Source organism: Erythrolamprus reginae, chromosome 2 (genome assembly GCF_031021105.1).
Source record: "Erythrolamprus reginae isolate rEryReg1 chromosome 2, rEryReg1.hap1, whole genome shotgun sequence".
NCBI lineage: Eukaryota > Metazoa > Chordata > Lepidosauria > Squamata > Dipsadidae > Erythrolamprus > Erythrolamprus reginae.
In genome coordinates, this window is record NC_091951.1 from 323,912,143 (window position 1) to 323,932,727 (window position 20,585).

At 38.4% G+C, this 20,585-nt stretch overlaps 1 protein-coding gene across 2 annotated transcripts in view; it reads left to right on the forward strand.

Moving 5' to 3' along the window:
- IL6ST (interleukin 6 cytokine family signal transducer) overlaps positions 1-20,585 on the forward strand; it is a 38,821-nt gene that overhangs the window by 4,978 nt on the left and 13,258 nt on the right. Inside the window, exons 2-10 of one of the 2 annotated variants that reach the window (XM_070743341.1) lie at positions 1,703-1,757; positions 5,933-6,013; positions 7,180-7,488; positions 8,843-8,975; positions 9,353-9,513; positions 10,114-10,262; positions 16,339-16,492; positions 17,276-17,358; positions 18,063-18,282. In XM_070743341.1, the coding sequence (XP_070599442.1) occupies positions 5,947-6,013; positions 7,180-7,488; positions 8,843-8,975; positions 9,353-9,513; positions 10,114-10,262; positions 16,339-16,492; positions 17,276-17,358; positions 18,063-18,282 (1,276 nt within the window). In that variant the 5' untranslated portion in view covers positions 1,703-1,757; positions 5,933-5,946. The remainder of the gene's footprint in view (positions 1-1,702; positions 1,758-5,932; positions 6,014-7,179; positions 7,489-8,842; positions 8,976-9,352; positions 9,514-10,113; positions 10,263-16,338; positions 16,493-17,275; positions 17,359-18,062; positions 18,283-20,585) is intronic. The other variant, XM_070743340.1, reaches the window with a different exon arrangement.

Genomic DNA, 20,585 nt, shown 5'->3' on the forward strand with positions numbered 1-20,585 from the left:
GGCTTGGAAGTTGCAATCCTTCCTTGCCCTTAGATACTTGGCAATCCGCGTGTATTTACAGTGAGGGGTTGCAATGCCCGGGGTTGCCTCTGTGACCTTTCCAGCTGGCTTCTCATAAAGTCAATAGGGGAAGCAAGATTTGCTTAATAGCCATGTGATTCATGGTTATATAGCAAAAAGATTGTAAAATTGGACAAACGTCAATTAACTGTCCTGATTAGCAACAAAAATTCTGGCCTCAGTTGTGATTGGTAGTCAAAATTTACCTGTAGTCATTTGGTCCCAAATAGTATGAATTCATTTATGGCTGTCTGTTGTCCTGCCTATCTCTCTGTCCTCCTAAACTGCTTTAAAATTCTAATCTCTGCATTGTAGTGATCTGCTTTTTTATATGTCTGTATGGTCTTATACAAATGAAAACCTCAACTTGGGGCTGTATCTCATAGGGCCACATGAAATAATACATAATTAGATGTGCTTGCTGCAAGTTAAGGTAGTCCTTTTGATTCAAAATTTCCATTGGTAAATAAGGCAGGTAAGTGAGTTTTGCTCCATTTTACAATCTTTTTTGCCACAGTCAAGTGAATCACTGCAGTTATTCGGTGAGTAATACAATCATTAATGGAGCAGCTGGGAAAGTTGTAAATGGTGATCATATGACCCTTGGAGAATGCAGCTGTCATAAATATATGCTAGCTACCAAGCACCCAAATTTTGAACTCATGACCTTGGGGTTGTTGCATTGTGAAAACTGGTTATAACTTTTTCAGGGCCATTGTAACTCTGAACAGTCACTGAAGGAATGGTGGTTAAGTTAAGGACTACCTCTAGTATGTATAAAGTCTAGGTGTCTAGAGTTCTCAATTAATATTGAGTATTCCATATTTAGGAAGTGGGGTTTTTTTGTGTATGTATGTATGTCTATATAAGTGCTGAAGCATCTGCTCATTCTTCCAATTGTATAAGCTTTATTATAAAGAGTTATGATGTAGTTCTGTACAAAGTTTGTGTTCTCTGTACTTCACAGTATTTAAAGTCCAGTGTACCTATAATTGCACTTAATTGTATCTTTCTTTACCTTAGTTTCTCTTCCTCCTCTCATTTTTTTATGTCTCCCACTCTGTCTCAATTAAATTGTTTATTTAAAAATATATTGATTTTTATATAGGAAAAGTTACAATCCAATAGCTACTATGTATTGTAATTCACAAATAATTTGGTAATTGGCAGTGCTATATATAATATCTACCAATTTAAATAAATTACAACTGAACAATTCTGATTATTTTAAGTAATAGTTGAACTACATCACATGGAGAGTTTGTGTGCCCAGTAAGGGAAATTACTCAGAAAAATATAGTGCTGTCACATATGCGAGCATAATTTCCTATTCCATTTCTTGTCAAATTTGAGTTACATGTCAAGTACTCTTGAAAATATGATACTCTGGGAATTTCGATGCCTGTTAACCTTCTTAAGTTAATACTTTTCTATAAAATAGTAGTAGAAAGGAACAGGAGCAGCCAAAACAATATTCTTAAGGAAATTCCTTAATTGCTCTCAAACATATATACAAGGAAGCCTCTGTTGTTATTGTTTTCCTGTTTCATATAATATCTTGTTACTTTTCACAGAAGTTATAAAATACCTAATAAAATCACTTTTCCTTTCCTCTTGAATGCTTGAAAATGTAAATATTTAGGAAAGTGGGGTATCACACCAGGCTCAAGGTTGACTCAGCCTTCCATCTTTCCGAGGTGGGTAAAATGAGGACCCAGATTGTAGGGGGCAATATGTGCTGACTGTGTAAACCGCTTAGAGAGGGCTGTAAAGCACTGTGTATATAAGTCTAAGTGCTATTGTTAATCTATGTCAGAAAAAAAGTATTGGCACTCAAACATTGGCTTCTAAAAATAAATGGAATAAATTTCATGTAACTTTTTTTCAGTAGAGGCAATTAGACTACTAGTCTTAGCCATTCCCATGCCTCATACAGCATTCTCTGCTAACTATTAGAACAATATCAGTCAATGTTGGCACATTTTAGCAAGTATCCCACAAATGAAATTTAAACAGTAGCTTTAACACAAGCCTGGCGTATTCATGCGAACAGGAAGGGCTTACTTCAGATCCCATCAGTCAGAGAATTCCATCTGCCAGGATCCAGAAGAAAAACTGCCTCTGCTGCACCACCCACCCTTTCAAGGATATTTCCCTCCCTGTCCTCCTATTGTTCCACAAGAGCCTAAAGACTTGGTTCTGCCAGGATCCAAAAAGGGAAATTTCACACTGGCGATAGCTACTGTATTGGTGGCAGATCCGCCTCCCCTTACTCTCTGCTCTTTCCATCCATATTTCTTTTTTGGTAATTATATCCTGTAGTTGTACTTCTTGTTGTATTATTTTTCATTGTTTATTTTATTGCTCTCTTGTTCATTCTCTTTTCATTTCTTCCTTTTTATTGTTGTAACCCGCCTAGGGTGAGATAGGCTGCAAATAAAATTAACAAACATTCAATCTGTTCTATGCAAAGTAGGATTTAGCAATACTGTACTCTCGTTTTACAACCTTGTAGCCCATCTTCAGGATAACCTTATAAACCAACAAAAAAGCCCACATTTAATTGTTGTGAATTTGGAGATTCAGGTTAGGAATATGAATGCATCTTTTGTATAATTAAGTAATTATGTAATTTTAGCTGACATGATTTGCAGCATATTTTAAATCATATAATACAGTGGGAAATATTTTAGATCCAATTGTATTATGTATAATAGGGATGCCTCTAAATATTGCTGCAATATTTACTAAAGTTGAGAAATTGGGAAACTTTACAAACTAGGTAATATCATCAGTGTTATTAAGGAGTGTTTTTTGCTGTTATTGCTCTTCTTTGATACACAGAGATTAGAATATAGTTTTGAATTTGTGCCAAAATATGGAATTTCATTTTTTTCTGTTTTTCCCAAAAAGTCCAAAAGGAGACTTATTTATTTATTTATTATTTAGATTTGTATGCCGCCCCTCTCCGCAGACTTCCAGTTAACACTAAAATTAGTGTCTTTTCTCTAATCAAGTCTGTCAAGTTCCCCATTGCTGCCAACTATCCTAAATAAGAACAAAGAATCACATTATTTTTCCATTTTTTTTAATCCATTAACCCCTTCAGAAGATACTGGTTTTGACACAGTTATCTTTTTTTTAATTTTACAAATATATGTGTTCAATCCAGAGTTCTTTTGTTTTTTTACAAGTTAACAAAAATGATTAAAAGTTCCTTCTTTATTTAAAAAAAGGTTTTTTATTTATAATACAATTAAAAATAAAACATATAAACAACAAAACAAACAAAGATCATTAAACATAAAAATGAGTACAGTAATACCTCATGATACGAACTTAATTGGTGCAAGGAGGAGGTTCGTAAGTCGAAAGGTTCGTAAGACGAAACATTGTTTCCCATAGGAAACAATGTAAAGTCAATTAATCCGTGCAACCAAAAAAAACCTGCAAAAAACCGACGTTCGGCGACTGCTGGGAAGCCGCGCGGCTGTTTTAAAAGGTCACAGCCGGCCTGGGGGGCTTCCCAGCAACCTCCCGAACCGAACCCGGGGTTCAGAAAAATTTTGCCTCTTCTTACGAACGTTTTTCGAGTTACGAACCAGCATTCAGGAGGCTTCTGGGAAGCCCCGCCGCCCGGCTGTCACCTTTTAAAACAGCCGCGCGGCTTCCCAGCAGTCTCCAAACGCCGGTTCGTAACTCGAAAAAAGTTTGTAGGAAGAGGCAAAAATTTTCTGAACCCCGGGTTCGTATCATGAGTTGTTCGTAAGACGAGGGGTTCGTATCTTGAGGTACCACTGTACTTGATGGATTATCCAGTTTACATTTACATTTGGTCATTCCTTTTTCCATTATCTTTCTTAAAATATAAAACTAGGTTTTAATTAAATTTTTAAACCTTTCTCACGCTTCCGCTAACACATAGTCTTGGCTTTCCTTTTTTCCCACCAATAATATAATTTGTCCCAGGTTTCAAAATACTCTGTGTCAGATTTATCTTTCAACTCTAACGTTAGTCTATCCATCTCTGCACATGACAATATTTTATATAGGATTTCCTCCGCTGGGGGGGATGTCTTTATTTTTCCATTTTTGGGGCAAAAACTAATCTTGCTGCTGTCAGGACCTGTAATATTAGATATAATGTGTTTTTTCCAAATTTGTCAGTAGTCATCAACAGAAAGAGTTCTGGTTTTAAATCGAACTTTAGCTTCAATATTTCTTCCATCCATTGCCTTATTTTGTTCCAATATTCACAGGCCTTGTGGCATTCCCACCACATGTGGTAATACGTCCCAGGGAGCCTTTTGCATTTCCAACATGATGTTGAAAGATTTTGACTCATTTTGCTAACCTTGTTGGTGGGAAATGCCATCTGTAGAACATCTTATAGAGGTTCTCTTTGTAGGAAGTAGCTAAAGTAAACTCCTGATTCCTGAACCATAGATCCTGCCAGGCATTAAGATCAATGTTAAATCCAAAACCTCGACTCCATCGTATCATAGTTTCCTTGACCTGTTCTTCCCATAGTGCTTGCTCTAAAAGAGAGTGTGGTCCCTTCTTGATGTTTACTTTTCTAGAACATATTTGAAATATCCTTCTCACAAATAGAGACTACTCCGATTGACTGACCTCTCAAATAAACTCAAATAACTCAAATAAAGGAGAATGTTTGTAGCTCAGGTTTGAAATAAGGGGTTTTTGGTACTCTGAGCTTGCTTAGGTAACATCAGTGTTAGTAGAGGGGGGGGTGATCTCAATTTATATTCTAGTGGCTTCCCTGTTAGTTAGTGTTAGTGGGGGCAGTCCTAGAGATCCTTTGGTTGAACCTTTTACTGTTGGCTCTTTGGCAATTTCTTGATTGGGGTATTGTTTATTTGATTGTTGGTCTGATGTTAACCTTGGAGTTAATCTATGCTGATATGGGTGGTGATTGCAGGTGGAGTATGGGTTACAACTCGCCACCAGCACTGACAAAGCAAAGCACCAGAACATACATTGACAGCAAACAACACTCCTTAATAGCACTGGTGATGTTACCTAGTTTGGATAATGAAATTACTACAACAAAACAAGCAAGCCAAAAAGCACCAACTCCCCCTCAGAAACCTTAAAGCTTTACAGTTATAGTTATAGGCAAGTGCCAGCAAGTATCAGCAAGGTGTCAGTGAAAATACACTGCACTATAAATAAGTTAACCCAATTACAATATTATATGGTGCAAGCTGATCCACCAAGGCTGCCAAGCATCTGAGAACAGAAGAACAACCCTAGCACAAGAGAAGTGAGCACGCCGCAAAGCCAGAGCTGCAAATGCTGCAACAATGATGCCCACACTTGTCTACCCAACATGTGGCAGAACATTTTCTGTCCGTATAGGCCTTACCAGCCACCTGCAAACACATCATGGACAGCCCACACCTGTTAAACGTCAATTTCTTCTTTGAACACAGTGAAAAAATATAATCGTAATATATAGTCCCAACCAATCCAGTTGGTTAGAATTTAAAAAAATAGCATTATGGGAAAGCAAAGTCCAAGAAAATAATTTAAACAACAGAGATTCAAGAAAATTTAACTTTTCTTTTAGATTTAAAAGGAATCTTCCCTTTTTTGTTATTAACTTTCAGATAATTATAAATTGCAGGTGATAACCAGCACTCATTCATTGTAACTTTGAACAGTCACTAAATGAGTAGTTGTTAACTAAGGGCTTTCTGTATTTGTGTGTGTGTGTGTGTATGTGTGATTTTGAATGAATTTTCTATCATGCTTAAGATAGCTGAACTTACCTACTAGGTGATACAATACCTGCATAAAAATAAATGTCTGATTCACCATTGTAAAAAGAGGTTGCATAACTGTTTTACAGTGACTTGGATCAAAATGTTTTCAAAATGGGGCATGTCAATGCAAGGCGTCTATGTTCTCCTGAGCATTTACTACTTTGGAGGTAAGTCTGTAATGATGAATTATACCATTAGTGAGCAAGACTGATTTAACACTGCGTTTAAATTACATTAGTAATTTTGTTTTGTTTTTTAATTAATATTTTTATTGATTTTTATAATATAAAACACACACACACAACATATAACATATCAATTAAATGTTATAAATTACATTAGTAATTTTGGGTATTAGTTTGAAACTTAGATTATAGAACAAGAATGTAGGCATTAACAAAATTCTGTATAAGTTCAGAGTTTTCTACTTTGATGTGCTGGTTATATGTGGATGAAAACCTTTGGAATAAATATTAATTCAAATTTATTGAGACAAGTAAAATGTAACAACACGAGACAGCAGCAGACTAGTAATTAAAGCAAAGGACATTAACTGACTTATGAGTTGGATTTAGCAAGGGGACAGTAAAATAATTAGTGATCCAAGAGTTATGGGAGACTAACATACAAGTTGGTTTAAGCCCATGAGACTCTAGTAGTTTTTAACTTTATTTGGAGTCCCCCAAAATTAAGATCAATCTTGTTATATTTTGATGAGCTGTCAACAGCAGTGATATGATGGCATTTGCAGAAAATGCCATTGAAAATCTGCATCCTCCCTTGGTAGATTTGATCAAGTGAAGTTTTAGATCAGTCGTTCTGTATTACACTTACCTCAAAGTCAGTAGATCTACTCATTTTAAGATGTTTGCCTTGGTTATCTCAAAGGAAATATAACACTTCTATGTAGTTGGTTCATTACACTGTAATTACTGGTCCTATTCTAATTCTATAATAATAAAACTATACTATTCTAATTCTAGAAGAACTTGTTCCTAGAAAATATATTAATTCTTACCATAATGCTAAAATTTAAATAGACATTAATACAAATAGATCAAGCTTCTCTTGAGTTTAAATTCTAAAATAAATCAATAAAAGCTTAAAACTCATCAATTTGTGAGGGGAATGTTCTATTTCTCCTCAAAACCATGTAAAATTTCTGGTGGTTTATGTTTTCAAAGTGACTAGTGTTTTATGGCAGATATCTCACTCTCTCACATGTCTAGTGTAGTTTTGAGAAGGCTGTTGCTGTTTTTTTATCTTATTTGTTGTTTATAGCAATAATAAATATGTTCTCCAATGGAAAAGTAAATGTAATCATTTCTCTCAGTTTCAGATGGGTTTATGAACATGTGTGGCTATATCATCCCAGAGTCAACAGTAGTATTGCCTATTGGTTCCAATTTTACAGCATTTTGCATTTTTCATAATTGTCCCAAGGGCAAATTTCATGCTGAGCAAGTCATCTGGAAAACGAAAACAACAGTTGTCCCTAAAGAACAATATAGCATAGTAAATGAAACTGTTTCTAGTGTAACGTTCAGTGATACTTCTACATTGGTTTCTCCTCTGACGTGCAACGTTTTAATACCTGGCGGTTTGGTACAGAATATCTATGGAATTGAAATTCAACTGGGCTGTAAGTCATGTCCTTTAATTTTTCTGTAGCTGGGAACATGGAGAAAATTCTAATGCTAGGATATGTTAAATTGCTTATCTTTTTAAGATCTTCCCATTGCATGTTCTTAAATTTTAGTTATACAGTGGTACCTCATCATACAAACTTAATTGGTTCGAGGAGGAGGTTCGTAAGGTGAAAAGTTCGTTAGATGAAACAATGTTTCCCATAGGAATCAATGTAAAAGCAAATTATGCATGCAAATCCTTCAGGAAAATCCCAGACTTTAGAAGGGAGGCGAACAGAGGGCAGGGAGGAGCAGCTAACGGGGGCGGGTGGAAGAAGCAAGGCTAGGCTAAAGGGTGAGTGGGAAGGAAGAAAGGCAAGGGGGGCGCCCCTCCCTTTTCTTTCTTCAAAAGACACCCTTTCAGTTCCTTTGCAAGCACGTTGTTCTCTGCAAAATTTTTCCTCTCCCAAGCTGCCCCTCCCTCCTCCCTTTTCTTTCTTAAAAAGACACCCTTTCAGTTCCTTTGCAAGCACGTTGCTCTCTGCAAAATGTTTCCTACTCCAAGCAGCCCCTCCCTTTTCTTTCTTCAAAAAAGGGGAAAAAAAGAAACCCCTTCATCCCAGCAGCAGCTGCTTGGGTTCGTAAGGTGAAAATAGTTCGGAAGAAGAAGCAAAAAAATCTTAAACACCAGGTTCGTATCTTGAAAAGTTCGTTAGAAGAGGCGTTCGTAAGATGAGGTACCACTGTACTTGAATTCAAAAGAGGACAAATCAGTGTAACAAATATTCTGACAAATGTAATGAGAAAGGCTAAATAGTTTTTCACTTATTTAAGTACCATATAAACATGAAAATATATTTGTCCATTTACACAATTTGAGTGTATTTTTTGAGAAAGCATGTTTACATTTTTAAAGTCAAGCTTCTGAAAAAGATTGAAATATTAGTAAATAAAAGCGTTATTGGTTAGATGGGCATGTAATTAAGATTTGGGTATGCAATTTAATATTTTAAACACAGACAATTTCAATATATTTGCTTTCATTACTGTAGATCTATTATGATATTAGATGTGCTGGGTTTAACATTAATGAAAAGATGCTCATGCAAGAAAGTATAAAGAAGGGAGTCTGCAAAGTATTTCCTTTTTGGATTGGATCAAGTTCCATTCTGTGATCTTTGATATGGAAGAAATGAATGGGACTTGGAAATTGCATATTATCCATAATATTCCAGCCCATGCTGTTTATAGAAGAGACTTTAAGCATTTCACAGAAACTTGACAAGCACAAAGAGGGATTGAAATTTTATTTGCATGGATCTTTTTGTTCTCACAAATTTTAGACTAGTTTCTGCCTTTTTTCCCCAGTTCCTCCAGAGAAACCTACAAACTTGAGCTGCATTGTGAATCAGACACAAACAACACCCTATAAACAAATATGTTCATGGGAACCTGGAAGAGATACATTATTGAACACTGATTATATTTTAAAGCAGAGATGGTAAATATATTTTAAAATGAACCACTTAATTTTTAATGTGTTTGATTACTTTTAAAGGAACTGCTGATTTTCTCAAATTAATGGTTTCATTCCACAAACCTGAAATATTTTATACAGCCAGAAATTGTGGGGTTAGTTACCCTGTGAATTGTAAGCAGTTCTAACAGTTTGTTCAAAGAAATGTTCCAATTTGAGTAAAGTGTTAATTAATTCAGTGTTAAGCTTACTTCTTAGAATAAATTTCATTTAGTTCTGTCATATTTGCTTGTGATTAATTACGCTCAGATTATGTGAATGTGTCCTTATAGACATATTACTATGAAATCAAGATATTTAAACATTTATTGTATCAAAACTTGTTTCTTTCCTTTATGTAGGGCAAATGCAGAACGTCCTGATTGTACACCTCAAAATAGTAATAATTCTTGTACCACTTCTGATGTCGTGTTTTTTGTCACCTTGGAAGTGTGGGTAGAAGCCAAAAATAAACTTGGAGTAGCTGAATCTGATCACATTGAATTTGATCCCATATCTTGTGGTAACTATGCCCCTTTTCATTAACTAATATTACAGGACTCCCATTAATTCTTTAAGTTGATATTTGAAATCTTTTCCTTCCCCCCCTCCCCTCCAGTTAGTCTTGATTTGAAGAAGAATATTATCGGAGCATATGAGCCTTTTGTATATTATTATTATTATTATTATTATTATTATTATTATTATTATTATTATTATTATTAAAATTTGTATGCCGCCTCTCTCCAAAGACTTGGGGTGGCTCACAACAGTAATAAAAAGCAGTATAGCAATAGAACAAATCTAATAATAAAAAGATATATAAAAACCCCAACAATTAAAAACCATACAGCACATACATACCAAACATAAAATGTAAAATATAACATTTGCCAGCAGCTTCTTACAATATCTGAATATTTTCCCTGGGCTCATGCATCTTCATTTAATCTTTTAAAAAGACATTTGGTTAAATAAATTGCCAATAGGGGCCATGAGCACTTTCGTGCATGTTCCATATCTTAAAATGTCAAGTATATAGCTCTAAATGCTAAATGTTGGAGTCGAAATTATTTGGATCCATATATTCAACAATAAAAAAATTTTCTCCCTTTGTTCCTAGTGAAACCACTACCTCCACACAAGCTGTCTCTCAACTCAGGAGAATTTCCTAGAATCTTAAGGCTGTCGTGGGAAAACAGATTTAAAGAATCTTCAGAAATGAAATATATAATTCAATATAAGATCTTGAACAGCAATGATTGGAATGAGGTAATCCTATGGCTAATTTTTATTATGGCAATTTCTGTTTTACTGTACAGATAACAACTGGTCAGTTCAAAATTATGGTGGACCTTGTGGGGTATTTGTGACATGATTCTGAAGTTATGGTGGCCATCCTTCCTGTCATGCCCCTATCTGAGATTGAAGACACACAGCTGACAGAGAGCCGGAGAGAGAGGCTCCATTGGCTGTGGAAGAAAGTGGGGAAGAACAAAGTCAGGCTGGGCGGAGCCGAGGAGAGGTAGAACAAGGGGAAAGGGGTTCAGGTGAAGACCAAGGCCCACCCCTTCCTCATCCTAAGATATGCAGGGAACAACACAGAAAAGAGTAACATCCGTTGCATGGCTTACATAGAAACATAGAAGTCTGACGGCAGAAAAAGACCTCCTGGTCCATCTAGTCTGCCCTTATACTATTTTCTGTATTTTATCTTAGGATGGATATGTGTTTATCCCAGGCATGTTTAAATTCAGTTACTGTGGATTTATCTACCACGTCTGCTGGAAGTTTGTTCCAAGGATCTACTACTCTTTCAGTAAAATAATATTTTCTCATGTTGCTTTTGATCTTTCCCCCAACTAACTTCAGATTGTGTCCCCTTGTTCTTGTGTTCACTTTCCTATTAAAAACACTTCCCTCCTGGACCTTATTTAACCCTTTAATATATTTAAATGTTTCGATCATGTCCCCCCTTTTTCTTCTGTCCTCCAGACTATACAGATTGAGTTCATGAAGTCTTTCCTGATACGTTTTATGCTTAAGACCTTCCACCATTCTTGTAGCCCGTCTTTGGACCCGTTCAATTTTGTCAATATCTTTTTGTAGGTGAGGTCTCCAGAACTGAACACAGTATTCCAAATGTGGTCTCACCAGCATTCTATATAGCGGGATCATAATCTCCCTCTTCCTGCTTGTTATACCTCTAGCTATGCAGCCAAGCATGCTACTTGCTTTCCCTACCGCCTGACTGCACTGTTCACCCATTTTGAGACTGTCAGAAATCACTACCCCTAAATCCTTTTCTTCTGAAGTATTTGCTAACACAGAACTGCCGATACAATACTCAGATTGAGGATTCCTTTTCCCCAAGTGCATTATTTTACATTTGGAAACATTAAACTGCAGTTTCCATTGCTTTGACCATTTATCTAGTAAAGCTAAATCATTTACCATATTACAGATGCCTCCAGGAATATCAACCCTATTGCACACTTTAGAGTCATCGGCAAATAGGCAAACCTTCCCTACCAAACCTTCCCCTATGTCACTCACAAACATATTAAAAAGAATAGGACCTAGAACAGACCCTTGTGGCACACCGCTTGTAACCTGACTCTGCTTAGAATACTCGCCGTTAACAATAACTCTCTGATATCTACGCTTCAGCCAGCTGCAAATCCATTGAACTATCCAGGGATTAAGTCCAATCTTCACTAATTTATCTATCAGCTCTTTATGTGGAACCGTATCAAAGGCTTTGCTGAAGTCCAGGTAGGCAATATCCACGGCACCACCTTCATCCAACACCTTTGTGACATAGTCAAAGAAATCAATGAGATTAGTCTGACATGATTTGCCTTCAGTAAAGCCATGCTGATTTGGGTCCAATAAGTTATTGTTTTTTAGGTGCTGATTTATACTCTTTTTGAGTAGAGTCTCCATCATTTTAACTACCACTGATGTCAAGCTAACTGGCCTGTAGTTACCAGCTTCTTCTCTACTGCCCTTCTTGTGGATAGGCACAACACTGGCCATTCTCCAATCCTCAGGAACATCTCCTGTTAACAAGGATTGGTTAAACAAATCAGTCAGGGGGGTAGCAATGACAGATCTGAGTTCTTTAAGAACTCTGGGGTGGATGCCATCTGGACCCATTGCCTTATTTATCTTTAATCGTTCAAGTTCTTCTAAGACATCGGCTTCTAAGATTACTGGAGCTGAATCCGTACAGCTGGAAGCAATGCTATATCCCTCTATAGTATTATTTTGTAAGGTGTCTTTTGAGAAAACTGAACAGAAGTAGCTATTGAAATGGTCAGCGATTTCCTTATTCCCATTAATGCATGTATTATTCCCGGTACTAAGCTTCCTGATGCCGCAGTTTTTCTTCTACTTATCACTAATATATCTGAAGAAGGTTTTATCCCCCTTCTTTACAGATTTGGCAATTTCTTCCTCTTTTGAGGCTTTAGCAGCATATATTATCTGTTTTGCCTCCTTCTGTCTCATTTTATACACCTCCCTATCAGCTATACTTCCAGACTCTTTATACCTCCTATAGGCAGCCTTTTTTTCATTGACTATAGCCCTTACATCATTGCTAAACCATAGCGGTTTCTTTTTCCTTTTACCTTTAGTTATTTGTCTTACATACAGTCCAGTGGCTTTTAAGATGGCCTTTTTTAATACAGTCCACTGGGTGCTCGCTACTGCCATTTTATCCCTCCCCTTTAATTCATTATCTAAATATTCCCCCATTGCATTAAAATTTGTTTTTCTGAAATCCAATACTTTGGTTACATTATAGGATTGCTCACAATGAGTTTTTACATCAAACCACAAACATAGATGGAAGGAAAGGGCCCCGATTCCCTTCACAAGGCACACCTGGGGATGGGATTTAAAGGAATGGCTATTGGAAGGAGCATTTGACAAAAACTGAATTTATTAATGTTGAGAGTTGGGCCTGCATTCCTGGCATTTCTCCTGACTTTTTGAACTATTATCATGTTTCATTGTGCTTATTTTGTCTTGCTGGAATTATTGCCATGAATTCTTTGCTTCTGGAACTCATCTTGCCCTGCTAGAGTAATTGATTTGCAGTCATTCTGCTTTCACTGTTTGGACTGGAGTATTTGCAGCCAGAAGCTGCTGCACGTTTGTGTTAGAGCTTTGCTCCAGGCGAGAAAAGTTGGGGGCAAAGTTGGTGCTAATAAAAAGGAGAAGGGAGGCATAGAAATCTAATAGACAGACAGACAGACAGACTGATTATACCGGTTCTCTGGCAGTGTTGCCTTCGTGCCATGCCCCAGGTCATCACACTTCCTTCCTCACAATCACATCACCACATTTGAGGCACTCGTCAACAATTTATGGCTGTTTGCAGTGTCCCATGGTCACATTTGGGAATACAGTGGTACCTCAAGATACGAACCCCTTGTCTTACGAACAACTCAAGATACGAACCCGGGGTTCAGAAAAAATTTGCCTCTTCTTACGAACTTTTTTTGTGTTACGAAAGCCAAACCCGAACTTCCGGGTTTGGCGTTCGGAGGCTGCTGGGAAGCCGCGCGGCTGTTTTAAAAGGTGACAGCCGGGCTGGGGGGCTTCCCAGCAGCCTCCAAACGCCGAACGCGGAAGTTCGGGTTTGGCGTTTGTAACACGAAAAAAGTTCGTAAGAAGAGGCAAATTTTTCTGAACCGTTCAGAGGCTGCTGGGAAGCCGCGCGGCTGTTTTAAAAGGTGACAGCCGGGCGGCGGGGCTTCCCAGCAGCCTCCGAACACCGAACGCGGAAGTTTGGGTTTGGCGTTCGGCTTCGGGAGACGGCTGGGAAGCCGCGCGGCTGTTTTAAAAGGTCACAGCCGGGCTGGGGGGCTTTAAAACAGCCGCGCGGCTTCCCAGTCGTCTCCCGAAGCCGAACGCCAAACCCAAACTTCTGTGTTTGGCGTTCGGAGGCTGCTGGAAAGCCCCCCAGCCCGGCTGTCACCTTTTAAAACAGCCGCGCGGCTTTCCAGCAGCCTCCGAACGCCAAACGCGGAAGTTTGGGTTTGGCGTTCGGCTTCGGGAGATGGCTGGGAAGCCGTGCGTCTGTTTTAAAAGGTCACAGCCGGGCGGCAGCGGGTTTTTTGCTGGGGGGTTTTTTGGTTGCACGGATTAATTGACTTTACATTGTTTCCTATGGGAAACAATGTTTCGTCTTACGAACCTTTCGTCTTACGAACCTCCCCCTGGAACCAATTAGGTTCGTAAGACGAGGTATGACTGTATTTTGATTTTGGCAAAACCAACTTGTACTGAACAAGTGAATAATTGGCTCCCTTAATGACTGATTCAAAAAAGGCCATAGAGTCAGATTGTGCTTGGAAATAATCCCACAAATATTGCACATCTGAAAACAATTCTGCATGTAGGTCTGCGGAAAAATACCCCCAGCTGTTCCATTTTATGTATGGTTTGGATTGTATGATTGTTTTTATAAGGGTTTTTTAAATTGTTTTTTAATATTGGATTTGTATGTCATGTATTATTTGTTGTAAGCCGCTCCGAGTCTTCGGAGAGGGGCGGCATACAAGTCGAATAAATTATTATTATTAAAAAGTCTGGCTGATGTCAGAAGCTTTGTAGGCAGTTATAAGAAATGCCTACTTAAATTACTTCTATCAGATATTAGAAACAAGGTATATTAATTTATCCTTTGCTCAAAAATAAATGAATATATCTTTTATTTTTTATTAGAAACATAGAAACATAGAAGACTGACGGCAGAAAAAGACCTCATGGTCCATCTAGTCTGCCCCTTATACTATTTTCTGTATTTTATCTTAGGATGGATATATGTTTATCCCAGGCATGTTTAAATTCAGTTACTGTGGATTTTCCAACCACGTCTGCTGGAAGTTTGTTCCAAGGATCTACTACTCTTTCAGTAAAATAATATTTTCTCATGTTGCCTTTGATCTTTCCCCCAACTAACTTCAGATTGTGTCCCCCTTGTTCTTGTGTTCACTTTCCTATTAAAAACACTTCCCTCCTGAACCTTATTTAACCCTTTAACATATTTAAATGTTTCGATCATGTCCCCCCTTTTCCTTCTGTCTTCCAGACTATACAGATTGAGTTCATTAAGTCTTTCCTGATACGTTTTATACTTAAGACCTTCCACCATTCTTGTAGCCCGTCTTTGGACCCGTTCAATTTTGTCAATATCTTTTTGTAGGTGAGGTCTCCAGAACTGAACACAGTACAGTGATCCCTCGAGTTTCGCGATCTTGATCTTCGCGAAATGCTATATCGCGATTTAAAAAAAAATATTAATTTTTTAAAAAACCACTTCCGCGTTTGGCTTCGGGAGTCAGCTGGGAAGCGGCGCGGCTGTTTTAAAAGGTCACAGGCCAGCCTGGGGGGCTTCCCAGCACCCCCCCGAACCCGGCGGTGGTCGGCGCGAGCAGCGAAGGCGAACGGCGGGTGGCCGGGCGAAGGGCGGGCGAAGGGCGGGGCGAGCGGGTGCTGCAATCTGTCGGCTTCCGCACTTTCGTCGCTCCCCACCTCCACCATCTGCGCATGCGCGGCCATGAAAAAAAAGGGCGCACATGCGCAGATGGTGTTTTTACTTCCATAACCCTACATCGTGAAAAATCGATTATCGCGAGGGGTCTTGGAACGGAATCCTCGCGATAATCGAGGGATCACTGTATTCCAAATGTGGTCTCACCAGCGCCCTATATAAGGGGATCACAATCTCCCTCTTCCTGCTTGTTATACCTCTAGCTATGCAGCCAAGCATCCTACTTGCTTTTCCTACCGCCCGACCACACTGCTCACCCATTTTGAGACTGTCAGAAACTACTACCCCTAAATCCTTCTCTTCTGAAGTTTTTGCTAACACAGAACTGCCAATGCAATACTCAGATTGAGGATTCCTTTTCCCCAAGTGCATTATTTTACATTTGGAAACATTAAACTGCAGTTGAATACATTATTGTTGAATAAATTATTGCAATAAGATAAAATAATAATATTCAATATTGTCTTTGACCTATGACTGCAATTGAGCCTGGAATTATGGTCCTAAATTGTGGCAGTCAGTCAGTGGGTAACTGCCCAATTTTATTGTCTTTTTATGGCAGACTTTTAGCGAAACCATTTCCCCAAAATAAAGGTTTTTCCCAGAAACCTGAAATAAATGCTTGTTTCTGGCAAAATAAAAAATAATAAAACGCAGTGAAACTACTAGATGGTACAAATGGCTGTAAATGTCCTTTTAGTGCTTTAAAGAGAAACATGCAACACAGCAATTTTAAAATCTGTGTGAGTATCATTACATAAAATTCAGCTTTATTTTCAGATTCCACCTGAAGATACAGCTTCGTCGAGAACTTCTTTTACTCTTCAGGAACTCATGCCAAATACAGAATATAATATTAGACTATGTTGTGCAGCTGTTGCGTCAAAGTACTGGAGTGAATGGAGTGAAATAATTGGATTCACTGATGAAGACAGTAAGCAATTTTCATTTGCTCCTTTTTTTACCTGGTCCCACAATATCAAAAAAATGCAAGAGTTACATGTCTACACAAGTTGCCCTGTAACCTACAAAAAGCATAAAAGGAGATCTATAACTCCATGAGCAAAGAGCCTAAAAATGGATGATCAATTACTGTCAAGCATGGGAAGTCTGATACTAAAAATTAATAATATCGTTTCTGAAATTAGTAATTATCTTTGCTTTAGTAATCGCCACTGGTTATATAAAAACATTAATCATGATATTCTGGGTTTCAAATTCAGTTAGAGGTCAAGAGGGACTGCCTGAATAAAGGATTAAAATGATTTTTAGGAACAGGGAAAAATGCAGGACATATAACACAAAATCTTACAATGGTACAGGATAATAATTTTTCAGATCTTATGGATAAAAATTGCAGAAGCTGAGATTTCCCATCTTCTATAAATTATACAACATTTTTTCCCTTTAGTTTGAAAATTGATATTAATAAATAATCACAAATTATGGAGATGATGGTGATAGCTGTTTGGTGCACAGTATTGTGGAAGTCTAGAACATTTTAAATAACTTTTAAGTGCTACTATAGGATATTTAATACCAATAGAAGATTAAAATATGTAACCTGTATCTGATATTGTTGCTAGGTATTATTATAATGAAGTATATGTCAGATTGATATGAGGCAGATTTTTTTAAATTTTGATAAATATGCATTAAGTAAAATGAATAGTGAGATTTTCTAAAATCTAGGTGTTTGAATTTTATCGTCTGTTAGGCCCATCTAAAGGACCAGTTCTTTGGCGTAACATTGAAACTTCTGACCCAACAGGAAATTGGATATTAGGCCTTCTTTGGAAGGTAGGAATATATATATATATCATGAATGTCTGGCTTTCAATGTTATTTGTTAATAACTTTCATGTTCTAATATATTGCAAATAAATATGTAGCATTGTAATGTATAGAACTGTTATAGTTTAGGGCAACAACTTCATGAAATATCCTTTGGGAGAGATATACTGTACTCTAAATAGTAAAAACAAAACATAGTGTAAAATAGTGTTTTTCAAGCTTGGCAACTTTAAATGGATAGATTTCAATTCCTAGTTTCCCAGCCAGACAGTTGTGATGGGGCTGAAAAACACTGGTATAAGGATTTGCATTGATCTAAAGTCTATACTTGTCTTTTAAATTACTATGCTCCAAAAACTAGCTAGGGTCAGAACATTGATCTAATTTAACTACATATGTTTAATCTTTTTTTTTCCAGTTAACTATAAAAATAACAAATTAGTGATTTTGGCAGGTGTTAGGGAAACTTTAATAACTCCCTACAGCAGGGGTCCCCAACCTTTTTGGTTCTTTGGGCTGGCTTTGACAACTTTGGGAGAATGGTTTTGCACAGGCAACCTAAACCCCACGCGTGTGGCAAATGAAAGTTCACGCAGTCGCCTCGGTTTCTTACGTGATGCTGGGTTAGTTGGATAAGCATCTGGATGTGTATAAAGCATTTTCTTTTCTTCATATATCATATCTGAATAAAATAAATCACTTTTCAACAGGAGTTACGTCCTTCTGAAGCAAATGGAGTAATTTTGAAATATGAAGTATCTATTTCAGGAAAACCACCACTTTCTTTTCCAACTAGACATTACACTCTGAATACTACCAAACTGATTTTAAATGTAAAAAATGGGACATATGATGTGAGCATTACAGCAGTTAACAAAATTGGTAAATCTCCAGCATCAGATTTGCTTATTCCAGCATCTAATTCAAAAGGTAAAGTTTTTCAAATAATTCAGTGAAGGGTGTGTGTGTGTGTGTGTGTGATCTAAATATTAACGTTAGCAATAATCACTTTTGCTTTTTTATGGGAACAATCCAATCTTATTGAAGCCAGTTTGGTCTAGTGGTTCAGGAACCAGGCTAGAAAGCAAGAGACTGTGAGTTCAAGTCCTGCCTTAGTTATTATGGAAATCAGATGGATTAGGCTAAGCTAAAGTCACTTTAAGACCAGTTCTCCGCACAGAGTAGCTGTTGTGGGGAAAATAAGAGGAGGAACTTAGTACTTTCAGCTGTTCAAACAGATTTGTTATTTAGAAAATATTTTTCTTCTGTTTAAATTGATTGTTTAAAAAATTGTCTTTAATTTTGAAAGATACGGAAATTTAAGAAAAAAGTTCATCTTTGGTGCAACAACATAACTGTAGTAATTATTTTGATTAGTTCAGGGTAGCAGCGTAGGGGTTGTGTACATGCATGGGCATTGCATTATGGGTGTCAGCATGCACATGCTCGCTATCGCACATGTGCCCACTCTTTTGGTACCAGAGCCAAAAAAGGTTCGCCATCACTGTTCTAGGACATGGGTGTCAAGCTTGCTGCGTTACATTGCCGTCGTTGAGGTTTTTCCCCTTTGTGGTATGGGTGAGGCCCCTGCGTACCACCTGTTTGACACTCCTGCTTTAGGATATCTGGAGAACAGTCTCATCTCCATTGACTAATCCATCACATTGTTCCAATGAAAATGGCCTTCAGATCCTGTTGGCCAAAGAATGTCAGCTGGCAGGGTCCAGGAGAAGACTTTTGTGGGCCCCACCCTATTGAATATTTTCCCGTTGGAACTTAAGTTCATCTCCACATTCCTGGCCTTCCAGGAGAGCCTCAAAGCTTAGCTCTGCTGTTTAGCTAAAGGTCCTGACAGATCTGCTATGTTGAGGGTGACTGTCCGGCTAGAGAAAATCTATTCCCCCAGACAGCCCATCATCTTGGTTAATTTTTAGCTCCCCCCATTAGTTTACATTTATTGAGAATCCATACAAAACAGCAGTGTTCCCTCTAATTTTTTCCCGGTGTGGGCAGAAAGGTATAGTGTCTGAGCAGCAGTCCTTTTGGGACTGGGCGGCATAGAAGTCTAAATAAATAAATAAATAAATAAAGTGTGAGCGCACACTATCAGGCGTACGCGAGTTCTGACATCCATAATTCGCTCCCCCTCCTTTCTCTTTCCTCCTTCCTCTCTCATCTCTTTCCTTTCTCTCCCTCCCTTTCTCTTTCCATTCTCTCCCTCCCTCTTCCTCTCTATCCTTTATATATGTCTCTTTCTTTCTCCCTCCATCATTCCCTCTTTTTCTCCCTCCCTTTCTCTCCCTCCCTCTTTCTCTCTATCCTTTCTATCTGTCACTCTTTCTTTCTCTCCCTCCTTCATTCCCTCTTTGTCTTTCCCTCCCTCCCTTTCTCTCTATCCTTTCTAGCTCTCACTCTTTCTTTCTCTTCCTCCTTCATTCCCTCTTTCTCTCCCTCCTTTTCTCTCTTTCCTTTCTCTCCCTCCCTCCTTCTCTCTATCCTTTATATCTCTCACTCTTTCTTTCTTTCTCTTCCTCCATTCCCTCTTTCTCGCCCTCTTTTTCTCTCTTTCCTTTCTCTTCCTCCCTCTTTCTCTCTATCATTTATATCTCTCTCTTTCTTTCTCTCCCTCCTCTCCCTCCCTCGCTTTCTCTCCCTCCCTCCCTCTTTCTATCCTTTATATCTCTCACTCTTTCTTTGTTTCTCTTCCTTCTTCATTCCCTCTATCTCTCCCTCCTTTTCTCTCTCTTTCCTTTCTCTCCCTCCCTCCCTCTCTCTCTATCCTTTATACATCTCTCTTTCTCTCCCTCCTTCATTCCCTCTTTCTCTCTATCCTTTATATCTCTCTCTTTCTTTCTCTCCCTCTTTCATTCCCTCTTTGTCATCGAGTTGGTGGCATGGGCGGTGGATTCACACAGACACCCCGCACGGACGAACATGAGGCTGGTGGCGTGGCCGGCGGATTCGCGCCTCCCCCCACATGGATAGACATCGGGCTGGCGGCAGTGCCGGCGGATTCGCCCCCCCCTGCACGTACGGACATTGGGCTGGCGGGGTGACCGGCGGATTGCCACCCCCCCCCCCCCCCAGCACGTACAGACATCGGGTTGGTGGTGGGCAGCCAGCTTTGCTGACGCCGGCCAGCAAAGCTGGCTTTCCGGGAAAACAGCACACTTTTCAAATTCGGGCTGGCGTGGCACAAACACTTCTATAGGACTCACTCGCCTCGCTGAGGC